This window comes from Hemibagrus wyckioides, linkage group LG25 (assembly GCF_019097595.1).
Source record: "Hemibagrus wyckioides isolate EC202008001 linkage group LG25, SWU_Hwy_1.0, whole genome shotgun sequence".
Lineage (NCBI taxonomy): Eukaryota > Metazoa > Chordata > Actinopteri > Siluriformes > Bagridae > Hemibagrus > Hemibagrus wyckioides.
Genome location: NC_080734.1, coordinates 19,635,673 through 19,651,090, shown reverse-complemented (window position 1 = coordinate 19,651,090; position 15,418 = coordinate 19,635,673). Strand labels below are relative to the sequence as shown.

Genomic DNA, 15,418 nt, shown 5'->3' with positions numbered 1-15,418 from the left:
CAGCCAGCTGACCCCTTCCTGCTCGATACAGTCAGCAGAATTTGAGGACGTCGAACAGCACCAGCTCTTCAATACTGTCAAGACTGCTCGCTAATGGAGACCCGAGACAGCCACAAAGACAAGCAGACTACAGCAAGCATATATATACGCCAATATGAAGATGAAGATGAAAAGAGAAAGAACAAAACACGTAGGCAAATCTATCTATACTTTAAACTATTCATAGGTATATATTTGTATTTATGTAAAAGACAGCAATAGGGAAAGAGGCAGCTCCAACAGCTGTGTGTTTTGTGCATGTCCTCGTTCTGCAAACTGGAGCTCTGAGTCAGCGATTTCTTCCCCAACCCCCATCCAGGGCTGCTCATGCCTAAAGAGAATGCAGTGATGCTTCACCTACAGCTACGCTTGAAGGTTCAAACACACCACCCAAACCCCAGACCAGACCCTGTTTATCAGAAATCCTTTCAGCTTTCAAAACATACATGCACTGCACACACTGGAGATAAATATGTCTCTAAAGCAGGCACTTGAAAGAGCAGCCAAGGAAAAAAATCTGCTTTAAACCATACTGTTAAAACCAGGTCTTGAGTGTCAAGCGCTCAGGAGGAACACAATCATGTCTGGTGCAACTTCAGAGTATAAAGTGAAGTCCCTGTGTTGCTGTCAAAATACTGCATCTACCTCTCCCAGGTAGATTAGAGTAGAGTAGATTGAGCATCAGAGCAGCCATGTTGACTGGTATAGAGTAAAGTAGTGTAAATTAGAGCAGAGTCTTGTAGAGTAAAGTAGAGAAGAGAGGAGTAGATTAGAGTGGTAAAGAATAGAGTAGTGTAGAATAGAGCGGTATAAATTAGAGTAGAGCAGAGTAGAGTGGTATAGAGTACTGTATATTAGGGTAGAGTAGAATGGAACAGTATAAAGTAAAGGAAAGGTGAACAGAGTAGAGTGGAGTAGAGTAGAGTAGAATGGAGTAGAATAGAGTAGAGTAGAATGGAGCAGTATAAAGTAAAGAAGAGTGGTACATAGTAGAAAAGAGTAGAGTAGGGTAGAGTAGAGTATAGTAGAGTAGAGTAGAATGGTGTAGAGTGGTGCAGTATAAAGTAAAGGAGAGTGGTACAGAGGAGAGGAGAATAGAATAGTATAGAGTAGAGTAGAATGGTGTAGAGTAGAGTGGTGCAGTATAAAGTAAAGGAGAGTGGTACAGAGGAGAGGAGAGGAGAGGAGAATAGAATAGTATAGAGTAGAGTAGAGTAGAGTGGTACAGAGAAGAGTGGTGTAGAATAGTGTGGAGTATCTACCTCTACCAGGATAAAACAGAGTCTCATTCTTTACACCTACAAAAGACCTTTGAATTCCAACATCTCATTTTACATGATACTAATTTCCACACAAACGTTTCCAGTGTAATAACTATTTAAAATATTGCTCTGAAAAGAAGGAACCACAAGCCCAGACACCCGGAACACACAGATTTCATCTGCAATTAGTAAAAAAGACCACTTGTTTATTTATGTATAGTTGCCTGAGGGACAAGTAGATTCAACAAGCAGAGAAAGAAAATCCTAATTCCTACTGACTTTAGCAATTTTCAACTGTGTGTGTGTGTGTGTGCTTGTGTGTGTGTAAAGATAATGAATTTCACAGTGGTGTTACACACATCAGGAGCTGAAGAGCGATCTGGCTGACAGGAGATGTATTTTTTTTTTACTAGACAGATTAATAAGCGTGCATGTGTGACAGACGATCTGTTTGGAACTGAACTGATGAAACAGAGCCAAATGAAATGCATCACAAAGCCACCGTCCTGCTTACTACACCGAGTCACCTCACATTCACACAGAGAGAAATAAAATAAAAAACTCAGTCCAAACTCTGTAGTCTAAGTACAGAAATATATAGTTTATGTACAATATTTGCCAATTATTTTGTAGCTAAATCAGTGTGCTATGATGCAATATCTTAATCAGTAAAGGATAAGGACCATGTCTGTGACTGGTTTTTAGGATCGTCCATAAGGTTTCCAGGCAACAAAAATAAGAAAGAGAATTTTAATTGCTTGGTCAGCTTCCTATTCAATCATTTGTCCAAGCCAACTGCTGTGTATTTTCCTTCAACAATTTTTTATCAAAAACAAAAAAAAACTAGCACACTAGCTAGATCTAGCTAGCTAATATCAAGCTCACTAGATTTCTATAGATAGATCCTTCTGAAAAAGGATTAAACCCTGAAAAAAACAGTAATAACTCACTGGCAAGTAGAGTAAATTATAGAAAGGTAGAGTAGTGAAGAATACAGCAGAGATTTTAAAGATTTAGTGTAATGAAACATCTGAGAGACAAGTTAGTTCTTATTCTCACTTTATAGCCATGATAAAAATTCTGTCTGTCTGTCTGTCTGTATTAAAACACACAGCTTGTCATTTTACATAGAAACCAGAAAGCCTCCTCTGTCCTGAATACTTTTCTGTGCTGTGACACTCAAGACTCCTGCAATAAATGTTAAATAAACGTCTCCTATCAAACGACCACCACATCAAAAATATTCTTTATTTCGTTAAACATTTATTTGAATGCAAATTTTTATTCATAGTCGTAGATTATGTACAGCGTCCACAGTACAGGTCCCTGTGTACGAGCTGTTATTAGTGACAATAATGCGTACATTAATATAAACCTCTCCATCAGGTTACAGTGACGTGTTACTAGTAAACAAGAATAAGCCACAATTTCTGACCAATCCGATTCAAGTATTCAACCACACTGTGGTATAAAACAGATTTAACCTTGTGATAGACTTTTGAGAATCTAAAAAATGTGCAAAACAGTACAGAGGATATCATCTTGAAGAAAATGTCGTATCAGTTAACTTCCCTATGGCTTCACCTCATGAGGCTTAAATAATCCAATTTATTTAAAGTGCTGTAAATCTACAACAAAATAAAGAATTCCAAAATGTTAAAAATGAACTGACAGAACAAGACAGTAACAGAGCGAGATTATTATCTGTATTATCTGTTATCTTGTGCATGATTCCTTAAAGTTTGCTTTCCGGAAGCGACACTATGGTCATTTCCACAGTACCGGATCTGCTCATAGGTGAAATACACACAGAATATAAACTTAATCTTGATCCTTATCTTAAACTTGATCGTTACCACAGAGATCAAAATTCATTAACTTACTGTATACGTTTATAGATTTTCAAAACATGAAAGGATTAAATTGTATTTAATTGTAATTAATTCACACTTTGATTTTCTGTGATATTATGGATGTTGTGATAGTTTTTCATAATTTTATTTATGTTTTTATTATAATGTGCTGTTACAATTATGTACTTAAAATTTAAGAACGTAAACATATACATTTACAAGATTTTACCTTTTATTTTCCTATTCACTGTACAAGTACATTGAAAAAAATAAAAATAAATGTATTTTGTTGCCATTAACTAGTGTCATCAAACAAGCTTTCATTAATGAATTGCGTCCCTCAAAAAAGTTTATGAGCAAACCTTTACATCTTGATAAATAATGTAGAAACTCTTTGGAGTAATATATAATATTTTTGTCACATCACCCAGACCGAGCTCACTGTACTCCAACTCCTGTATGGATTCAGTCAAAATCCAGCTGTAGATCCAGCAGTAAAAAGCTACAGCATTCATTCATTCATTTTCAGTAACTACTTTATCCTGCTCAGGGTTGTGGTGTTTCCAGTCTGCATGAATTCACCCTTTGAGAAGTGAAATAATAATCAGAACCAAACCAAATATCTAGAGGCTGAATTTGGTTTAGTGTAGAAAAGAGCAAATTGGGTATGAATCATTTATCCTGTGCCGTTTAAGCCTGGGCGTATGTTTACTGACCGTTTACAGCATTCCACAGAGTTCTTCACTTAAGCACAGAATACTAGGCTCTTCTTTGTGTACATGTGACTCCAATTTTTTCACCATGAGCTTTTCAAGACTCCACTTAACTCAGACCCTGTCCTTAACTGAACTATTATTATATAAGGAATGAAGCTGGATGTGATGGACTGGTATAGAAAAATAATCAGTGATGGGGTGGAATGTTGAGGCCTGATGTGAAGCAGACTTCCTTTTAAGACTCGAAAGGAGAGTATTTTCAAATAACATCACATCACAAAGTGGTTTATTCTTCTTATACCGCTGATATTTGGTTTTTTTAAATTTATTTATTTAACTGTGCAGGGGCATCAGACAGGACGTAGTAATGGGTCTGAGTAACCTTGGTCCTTGTTGTATTATCATGACCACAATGACAACAGTTACAATAGATATAATAACATGCTATCGATAGGACCAAATGTAATAAATTAAGTGAAATGTATTTTACTTGCTCTGCAGCAGTGCCCTGCATTTTTAACAATCCCCCTGGTTTACAATATAAAATATAGCATTTAGACACTTATGCCTGGTGGGACTGGAGCGGAGGGGGGTGGGGCAGTTGGTGTAGTCAGGGGTCCACCCTTTGGTTCTGTAACCAGGGCCTGAGATTTGGTGCTACACCCTGTAACTGTGCATCATTATATTAAATGTTGTGGAACATCCACAAGACAAGTCAGTTCCTGTTATGCTATAGCAGCTAGAGACAATTGTTCCCACAGCAGAATCTCTCTTTGTCTCTTCCTTAAACAAAGAAAACGAAAAATATCCTCTGTCCTCTGTCCTGTAAGACGTCAGAGTCTTACTGACTCTTACACAGCCCTGACATCAGGGACTCCTTCTATAAAGGTTTGATAAATGCCTCCTTACAGAAATATTTATCATAATGGAGATTATATGTTTGTCTCATCTGACCAATCAGAGTCAAGGATGCTTATAGCACTCTGGAAATAAAAACATTTATCATACAGCAAATCCACAGCAAAGAAATGAGATTAAGTGACAACATCTTATACTGTATGTGTTCACATTTGTCTAGTATTTTCTATTATATCATTGCAATACACCCAATCTCTACATTTTTTACTCATTTTAAACTAGAAATAAGGAGACTGAAGCCAGCACCCAGTGTCTACAGACACGACTAATGAATCAGATGTAGTACTAAGGATTTCCTTGACCCAGGAAACCAAAACTCATCTTCAGCTTCCTTCTCTCTGGTCCTGAAACCCTGTCAGAGCAGGTTGACTGAAATATTACGGCTGTTATATGCATGTTGAGTCGTAAAGAGACAGGACACAGGTGACAGAGACAGTCCCTGGTGAAGTCACCAAACCTCCATGGCCTAAGGACATTTATTCTGGAGTGAATGAAGATGTGTGTGTGTGTGTGTGTGTGTGTGTGTGTATAGGTCAGTTAATGAGCTCATGAGTAAAGGATCTATCCGGAGGCTCTTTAAATAGTCGTGCACACAAAGAGGACAAACACAATGTGCAGCCGTTTCCCTGTATGACATCACTGCGTGTCCAGTGGCCACAGGCTGCTTCCTGACTCGGCCCTGGCGAGCTTCCCACAGGAAAAGGGCACAGAAATACATTCAAGCCCTTCATACACACTCTCTTTCCTGAACTTTAGGCTGAATAATGGATTTTATGAAGAAGTGAAAGCATAATAAAATTAATATTAAGCTATGTTAACCACCAGTCAGTCTCTCGTGACCAGAATGTACCTACAAATCAAACAAATAAATGTCAGCTTCAGCTAAACTGTAGAGGCTGTCAGAACCTCGGTCATGTGCACCTTGAAAGAAATAAGATTCAGCGTTCAGCAAAACACAAGGCACACTGTTTCAAAAACGCAAAACTGAAAAATTGATGTCCAAAGCTGAGATTTTATTTTATTTAAAAAAAAAATGTGAATGAATGTTTAAGTAACAGAAGAGCTAATCTGCACAATTTACAGAGTTAAACTATAGAGACAGCACACTGGGCCCAACAGCTCCGGATCACAACAACTGAAACACATTATAGGTTATATGGTTACCCAACCGGCTTAGTGGTTAGCACTGTTGCCTCACAGTAAGAAGGTCCTGGGTTCGAGCCCCAGGTTCAAACAGACAGGTGCCTTTCTGTGTGGAGTTCTCCCCGTGCCTGTGTGGGTTTACTCCAGGTACTCCGGTTTCCTCCCACAGTCCAAAAACATGTACATTAGGTTGATTGGTAATTCTAAATTGCCTGTGTGTGGTTGTCTGTCTGTGTGTGTGGCCCTGTGATGGGCTGGTGACCTGTCCAGGGTGTACCCCTGCCTTTTGCCCAATGTGTGCTGGGATAGGCTCCAGCAGATCCCTGTGACCCTAATTAGGAATAAAGTGGGTATAGAAAATGGATGGATGGATGGTTACCCAACCATGTTATAACCATTAAAAATTGCTCTCCAGTTACAAAATTCAGCCATTTTAGCCGATGTTGGAGCTCTATTACGGTTATATTGATATTTCAGGTGCTGCTACAGGGCTCACTGTCTCAAACAATTATTTTTTCCCAAGTTTTTCAAAAGATTTTGTTTATTTAATTAAATATTTGGAGCATTTAACATTTGCCATTTTTAAAAAAAAATTATTTTGTTGTGAAAATCCCAGGAAATAAAATCCTTAAGCCAGGCCATCCGGTACCAACAACCATGCCATGATCAAAGTCACAGAGATCAGACTTTCCTCATTCTGATGTTTGATGTGAAGATTAACTGATGCTCTTGGACTGTATCCATATGATTTTTTACCTTGTGCTGCTGCTGCCATATTGGCTGCTTAAAGAACTGCATGAGTGTGTACAGGTGTTCCTAATAAAGTGGATGGTGAGTGTATATAATAGAAAAATCAAAATTAACAAAAAGCAATAATAATATATTATGTACAGAGTGCATTATATATTGCTTATCTGCCTACAGATTCAGTAAGTGAATACATTTGTGACTCAGAATCTCAACCTCCAACTAGGGAAGATCTCCAACTAGTTCAGGAAGTGACATCATGTCAGCATGGCTGCTCGCAGCAACAGTAGTAAACAAAGTAGCACCTCTAACTTTTAAATAAGTTGTACTGTATATACAAGTAGATCAATCAACATACAGACATGTTTCTATGATAAATCTTTAACACTGACTTGTGAGGAGGAAGATTGACATCACTCATCACAGGTAGCTGGCTAGCTCGTTGCTAGGAAAAGACAAACACAGAGGCACCCATGCTTCCCACAAAAACCCTCCCGCACCTGACTTGTAGCTTGAACACAAGTAAAACATGAAATAACTCCAGTTTCTGACATCCCACTCAGTACATCACCGTAAGTCAAATACCGCTGACACACAGCAAGTCACATCCTCTCTTCTTTACATACTTTAGTCCACTGCACAGCATCTGCCTTGTAGGCATCCATCATTAACTGACATCGATGAAAGCATCTAAGGCAACCAGTGGAAGTGCTATGGGTGCTTGTGATTGGCTGTAGACTTCAGCACCCCCTGTCAGTCCCTGTTCACACCTGGTCTCAACGTGTATCTGATAAGATCTGACGATAAGGAAACACCTGAAACACAGCTGTTTCCACCTGGCGTTCTGAACATGTCTCTAACAAGCACTTGTGATCGGATTCTGTGGTGAATTCATACAAAGAATGGCGCACATTTACATTTACGCCAGTTTTATCCAAGCTTCATCCTCTCTCATTTACCTGTATGGACTGTTTCCAACATTACAACTGCATAAAAAAAAAAAACCCATGAGGCTCCAAAAAGCTCCTAGTGTTATCTATTAGACTAGACATGAAGTCCAACCTACTCGAGTATTTGCAGCTTGGACAATGACTAGGCTGTCGTTCGTTGCTGTCCAGCATGCTTTTGCGTTCACACTACAAATGGTCACGTGTGTCTCATAGATGGATTGCATGATCAGAGACAGCAAGACACCTGAACCTCCGTCCACTAAAGGACGCATGTTAACACCGGCTGTGAAGTGGCCTTCTGACCTTGTTCAGGGCCAAAGCACCGGAAACTGTAACTGGGTTAAACAGAGAGTAGCCTTTACATTCCACTTTCATGCACAAACCAGTAGGTCGATGATGCATTGTCATTTTTTCCCCCTTTCCTGACCCGGTGTGTGTTGTGTGAGGTTACATGTGAAACAGACATCACTCGACTGCAATAAAGATTACTGACATGCTACTGAGTTGAAAAAATATGATTTTACCCCAGTCAAGAAATTCCAAGATGTTTTTCTCTCGTCTGAGTGGAGAGTTGCTGCACTCGTCGTACAGACAGACGAGGACATCGAGCAGCGTCTCCACACTGAGACACTGACCCCCCGAGCGAGCCGCTCCGTCCAGCAGCAGCTCCTCCAGCTTCTTTAAACGCACCTCTGCCGACATGATGCACAGCTGCTGCTGCTGATGATGATGATGATGGGTTTTTGCTTCAATATCCAATTTCCAACCTCGACTGGACGACACGAGAGGCACCTCCGAGTGACCTCAGCATTTAAGAGCTGAAGTGCTGCATAGCTGAAACAGTTTAGTCATGATCCGACACACACACATGCAGACACACGCGCGCGCGCACACACATCTTGAGGTAGCACGAGGTTGCGACACATAATATCATTTTCCCGTCATCTGGACACATGAACCAGGATCTGCTAGTCTGATCTGACCGGTAGATCTGACGTCTCCAAAGACCCGAGTGTCTTCTTTCCCTTTCTATTTACAATCCTCCGGATCCTTTTTAAAGGACAGCGCTTGCAACAAAAAAGCGACCTTTTCAGTTCTCGATATACATGTGTGTATATATGTGTGCGCTCATCCGTCATGTACTAACACACACACACACACACACACAGAGAGAGAGAGAAAGAATATGCACCAGTCCGGGATCTGCAATGCTACAAAAGCGCGTACGCCCCTCCTCTGCGAGAAGGCTTAGCAGGCTACTTTAGTTTTTGTCCCCTTTAAATTCCAGCTAGAGATGAACTGATCCTCGGTGGGACATGAATTTATTTATTCCTAGGAAATACAGCCCTGCTACAAACAGCTCCATTGAAAACACCTCCTCCGTCCGTGCTTTGGCGTTATCCCCTCTCTCTCTGTCTCTCTCTCTCTCTCTCTTGCCGTAGCGTCACTGCTGCAGGCAGGATCCGGCAGCATCATGGCGGACGTCATCATAATATCGCTGCGTCCACATTATGACGTAGGAAAGAAATAAGCTGAAGATTGAATTGTATTGGAAATGTTAACAGACGAGGACATCGAGCAGCGAGTTAACAATGAGTTAACATTTCCAATACAATTCAATCTTCAGCTTATTTCTTTCTTTCTATTCTTTCTTTCTTTTTATTTTTACTTAACGCACAGCAAAAAGTATTTTCTATCATATTAAATCCAACAGCCTGCTGCACAATCCCCCCTTCTTTAATTTCATATTTTAATTTCTATTTTATCCTCTATTCATTTTCAATTCTGATTCTCTATTGTCCCAGTTTTCTGCTTCAAGTTTATTATCAGGTTCCCGAGTGGAACAACAGAAAAGAATTTGTCCTATCATCCAGTCCAAGTTCAAATCCTGACGATGCCACAGTTTCTTCCCTGGGCAGAAATCCAAGCGTCATTCAACTAAAGAGAGCAAAATTGCTTGTGCTCAGTGGGTGGAAGTGATGGCGTACACTCTGTCAATCACTAACCCATCATGGGTGTCTGTGAGCTTATCCATGTGGAAGATAACGCTTCCCTCTCAGTGGGTTACACCCCTGGCTAGTGGCACAGCAAGTTCGAAAAGATGATGGTTGCTTGCTTCAAATGTCTGCGAGGAAGCATGTGATCTCTTTCACACTTTCAGACTGGTAGCTGTAGCGTGGTGGGTGGAAATTGGCCGAGACTAAATTAGAGGGAAACATGTTTGCCATTTGAACTGAGTCCTGTTTTTTTTTTATATCCTTTTCATTCCTGCTAGCATTTTCAGAACACTGCAAGATGCAAGATGCAGATGAAAACAAAAGCATTTTGTTGAATGAAATGAAGAAGATGGGCAGCTGAGCTGTTCATCCTAGCAGATATGACCCAACACACTAAAAGTTAAAAATAACCTGATCTGGGTCAGACTGAATAAATACAAGGTTAGGTCTAGGATGGTCCATCACAGAGAGGTTGAGTTAAGATGATGACCTAGAAACTGGGTTGCTTTTTTGTGGGTAAAAAAATGGGCAAATATTTTATCAATACTAAACTAGCTTCAGGCAGTGTTTCCCTCCACAGTCCAGCAGCTCATTTTGAGCAATACCTTTGTGCAGCTGTGATTGAGGTAATATCAGTAACCAGGATTGAAAGCAACATTCCCAGTCCAGCAAAATCATTAGAAAACTTAAAGAAAAAGACCTGAAAATAGATTAGAAATATGGGAATGGAAAAAGGGAGACATTTTCTTCTTTATCTCCGTCTTTCTCAGAGTGTGAAATACTTGTTATCCTCTCCATAATCCATCTTTTTCTCCCACAGTCATTAGAAAAGTCTCACAATAGATATGGATTTGTACGTACTTGACAAACTTACACTTTGAGTTTTATTTGTGAAAATGTTTTAGATTTAATTCTGATGATTTGGTATAACACAAGATCTGGGCAGCTGGTCCACTGAAAAGTATACAGGGCAACAAGATTTCTGCCTCAGTGCCCCTCTATTAGCACTGGTTAGTACCATTTTTGACCACTAGGAGCATAAGAACTCAATTGAAGCTCAATAGAAGTGGCACAACACCTAGAAAAAAAAACAAGCTTATATGGGTCAAATTCAAATGCATGTTTTTTAATCATTGGTCAAAGAAAGTTAATGAGTATTTAAACATATGGAGTTGTCAATAAAAACCTTATGAACTGCTCTTATAGAAAAACTACAACAGTCATAATTTGGTATTATTTATAATTTAGGCAAATTTATTCTTTTTTTATTAGCTAATATCAGAATTACATTTGGCTATCAAGCCATGGTAAATGTTTATGTTTAAAGTAAAACAGTTGTAACATCTATATAAAAAGAATATAGAATAATATACACAAATCAGGCATAACATTATGACCACCTGCCTAATATTGTGTTGGTCCCCCTTTTGCTGCCGAAACAGCCCTGACCCGTCGAGGCATGGACTCCACTAGATCCCTGAAGGTGTGCTGTGGGATCTGACACCAAGATGTTAAAAGTGGATCCTTTAAGTCCTGTAAGTTGCGAGGTGGGGCCTCCATGAGACTTAAACGATACTTAAAGGACATAAAGGATACTTGTTATAGATACTGACCACTGCAAACCAGAAACACCCCACGAGAGCTACAGTTTTGGACATGTCCTGATCCAGTCATTCACCCCTTACAGTCTGACCCTTGTTAAACTCACTCGAATCCTTACGCTTACCCATTTTTCCTGCTTCTAACACATCAACTTTGAGGACAAAATGTTTACTTGCTGCTTAATATATCCCACCCATTAACAGGTGCCATGATGAGGAGATCATCAGTCTTATTCACTTCACCTGATCATAATGTTATGCCTGATCGGTGTACATTTCAACCAAATAAAAACAGAAAGGTGACATTAAAAAAAGTTGTGAACAGAAAAGTATCTTGCAGTTACAGATCATTTCTTTTACATTGACACTTAATCAGTGGAAAGTTCCAGAAAATTAATCTTAATGGAATTTGCCTGTATCCTTAAAGGTCTATATCACCAACCCTACATATTTATTTGTCTATTATCCACCCAGTCTGGCACTGGGTCATGCCAACCTAACTACCTGACCCAGGAATTTAAACCCAATAACTATAAACAAATCATAGTGTTTTTATACTGGTTTGCCAATACTGGGAATGCACCACAATACACTGTAGAATCACATTAATTAATATGAGCAAGGTTAAGGCAGGCAATGATGTGGCAGCAGCAATGTATAAATACAGATAGAGGGCAAGAGCTTCAGTTAATGATGACACCAAGCATCAGAATGGGGAAATAAGTGACTTTAATTAGATTCAGTGTCAGTGGTACCAGAGTAACTGGTTTAATTTGCAGGGGAAAAATCCAGTGGGTCACAAGAGCAGAAATGCCTTGTGAGGTCAATTTAATTTAATTTGATATAATTGTATAGCGTTTTTAACAATAGACATACTCTCAAAGCAGCTTTACAGAAATATAGAAACATAGAATAAAAATGATAGCGGTTAACTATTTATCCCTAAAACTTATCACTAATGAGCAAGCCTGAGGTGACGGTGGTGAGGAAACCAGGCTCAGAAGGGAACCTCATCCTCATTTGGGTGAAACTGGACACTAAATAATGTAAATGTTGATAATGTCCTTTCTTCAACAGTTTATAGTCACATGGAACTGTGCAACCGGTCAACTAATAGGTCAGCAAAGTTTCTGGGGTCAGAGGAGAACACCCAAACCGGTTCAAGCTGATAAGAAAGCAAATAATGACTCAGTCATTTTTATAAAGAATTGCAATCATGCTTAGCTGAAAAGTATCTCAGATCACACAACATGCTAAAACCTGAGGGAGCTGGGCTACATCAGCAGAAAACCACATCAGGTTCATTCATGTCAACCAAGAACTAGAATCTGAGGCTACAGTGGGTACAGTCTCACTCATATACACCATTTGGACAAAAGTATGTGCACACCTGACTATCACACCCATATGTGGTTCTTCTCTAAACTGTTGTATAGAATGACTCTGTGTGGTTTAGTGTTACAGTTTCCCTTCACTGGAATTAAGCAGCTCACACACATTTCCAGCATGACAATGCCCCTGTGCACAAAGCACAGAGTTCCATGAAGACACGGTGTATTACACCTGTTTCACACTGGATGCGTGGGCAGAGCAGAAGAAGCACGCTTGTAGAACGACAGCTTGTGTACTGCAAGTCTGCATTACTTGAACTTGATATTAAACGCAAACTGTGTTAAAGTTAATACATCTTTAATGAGAGGAAAACCTCTCAAAGAAGCTTAATTACTATTAATGTAGTTTGTAAAACTTTAAGTTTGTGTTTTATCCACACTGTGGATTCTCTTTGTGAGTAGTGTTGTAGTGCGAGTGGTAGACAGAAGAAAAGCCTGTGTACTTAGAGGATGAGATGCAGAATTTGGGTTCACTCAGTCAACCTGAAAAGGAGAGAATATGCTGAATGTTATTACTATTATGTGACCTCAGATACATCTGGATTAGTGCAAGGCAAACAACAAAAAACCAAGAAAGCCATCAAACCCAAGCAGTGGCTTGCTGTTATGCTGAGATAAGGCCTATTACACCTACTACTACATATATATTAAATATCTTATTATCTAGATTGTGATATGTGTTGCTGACTGGAAAGGTTACACGTTTAAGGCCTAATTTGAACTGTGACAATATAACTTTGGATTTTTGATAATTCCAATAAAAATGATTTATTGTGCAATATGCATGCAAAAAGTCATGCAAACTATATACAATGACAAAAATTAAATAAAAAATTCAGAACACTGTTAAACTATAAAACTACAGAATTGTTTATAACATACAGGCTACAGTGCTGTTTGGAATGGTATTAGACTAATACTGAGGAAAAATAGGAGTAAATGGGACAGGAATGCTGTGTCTGCTCTTTAGGGTAGGAGGGTGTTGGCTGAAATCCTGTTGTTTGTGGGTGTTGGCTACTTCTGCTAAAGATGACTGGGTGGGCTGATGTGGATTGCTGTCTCTGATTCTCATCCTCTGACTGTAGGTCAGCCAGGTAGCTCAAGATGAGAATTTGGGCTCTGTTCTGGTTCCTGGGAAACAGCCTGTTAAGTTTGGGCTCTAAACTGAGTGCAAAATAGTAAATTTTATCCTCCTGTCTAGCTGAGGTTGTGGGTTGGGTTATTCTGTTATAAAGCTTTTGCTCTACTGCACTTGGTGTAGTAAATCTCTTCCTTTTCTTTCTTGAACTCTGGGGTGCGGTGTGGGGGAATGGGTGTTATCTGGCTGTCAGCTGGGTGTCAGTGGTTATAGGTGGTGTGGAGGTGCCTGGTGGTGGTGTAGGGGAAGCAGATCATTTATGTGACTGTGTGGATGTTTCAGACTTCTGTATCTCATTACGGGAACTGTATGGTCTTGTTTCTGCCAATAGCTCAGGTTCCACATCCTCCTTGAACTACAGTCAAGTCCAGAGGTTCCTCCCCTGGCTGCCAAGTGTGTCTGGAGCTAAAAATGAAAGAAAAGCTGTTAATATATTGACACCATCTCACAAGCAAAGTAATAATAATGTACTTTTGCTCAGTGACACCATATTGTTATTACATTTCCAAAACAATTCAATAAGAACAATTACATTTCTTGTGGTCTTTGACATGCTAAATTATAATGTCAATACCAGTAACATATACTAACATTTAGGCTGTGTATTTTGCAACAGGAAAGACATCAATCTGTCAAACTCCCTCACCACCAGCAGAACCACTGGGCTTTTTTTTGCTTCTGATTTCTCACAAAAGCATCTCTCATCAATTCCCATCTATGCTTGCATTCACTCACTGTAAAAACAACAACAAAAACACACTTTAACAAATATTTCTTTCTGTCTTCAACAGATATCTTGGAACCAGTGAGAGTTTCATCAGCCTGGCCTTCCAGTATCAACTAGGAATAAGAACCGAGTTTGTATTCAGGACCTGCAGAGCCATCCAGAGGCACTTGATGGCATCACAGTTCCATATACTAACTAAGGAATTGTAGAGCCACAAACCTTTGGGCAAGATGGAACTTTTTAGCTGCCAGTGATGGGAAACATGTCACCACAGTGTCCTCTGCACATTCTGGCAGATGCTGACTACAGATTCACATTTGTCCAGGTGGATGACTTTGCCAGAACAAGTGATGGTGGAGTGTTCTGCTTTCTGAAGAGCCAAAGCTTTGTCCCTGCAGACTGCCAGGATCAGGTACAGTGCCATACACCATGGTGGGAGATGCTACATTTTCCCTCACAACTTACTTGATGAGACCATTTCCAGACCAAGAAGCAAATTCCACACTGGAGACAGATTACATACGTCTATCATCCACCTGGAGGAAACTCCTTACAAAGATGAAAATCCTGACTCTGTGACCAAATGGTCTAGAGATTATCACAAACAGTGGGAAACTATATATTATATACACTATATTGCCAAAAGTATTCGCTCACCTGCCTTGACTCGCATATGAACTTAAGTGACATCCCATTCCTAATCCATAGGGTTCAATATGACGTCGGTCCACCCTTTGCAGCTCTAACAGCTTCAACTCTTCTGGGAAGGCTGTCCACAAGGTTTAGGAGTGTGTTTATGGGAATTTTTGACCATTCTTCCAGAAGCGCATTTGTGAGGTCACACACTGATGTTGGACGAGAAGGCCTGGCTCTCAGTCTCCACTCTAATTCATCCCGAAGGTGTTCTATCGGGTTGAGGTCAGGACTCTGTGCAGG

At 39.8% G+C, this 15,418-nt stretch overlaps 1 protein-coding gene and 1 pseudogene across 3 annotated transcripts in view; both read right to left on the bottom strand.

Moving 5' to 3' along the window:
• Positions 1–9,073, bottom strand: part of cdc42bpab (CDC42 binding protein kinase alpha (DMPK-like) b) — a 63,484-nt gene extending 54,411 nt beyond the window's left edge. For all 3 annotated transcript variants that reach the window (XM_058378878.1, XM_058378880.1, XM_058378879.1), the window contains exon 1: positions 8,153–9,073. In XM_058378878.1, coding sequence (XP_058234861.1) covers positions 8,153–8,330 — 178 coding nt within the window. In that variant the 5' untranslated portion in view covers positions 8,331–9,073. The remainder of the gene's footprint in view (positions 1–8,152) is intronic.
• Positions 9,074–9,745: 672 nt separating this feature from the next.
• LOC131345831 (uncharacterized) lies at positions 9,746–14,906 on the bottom strand (annotated as a pseudogene).
• Between the last annotated feature and the right edge of the window lie 512 nt (positions 14,907–15,418).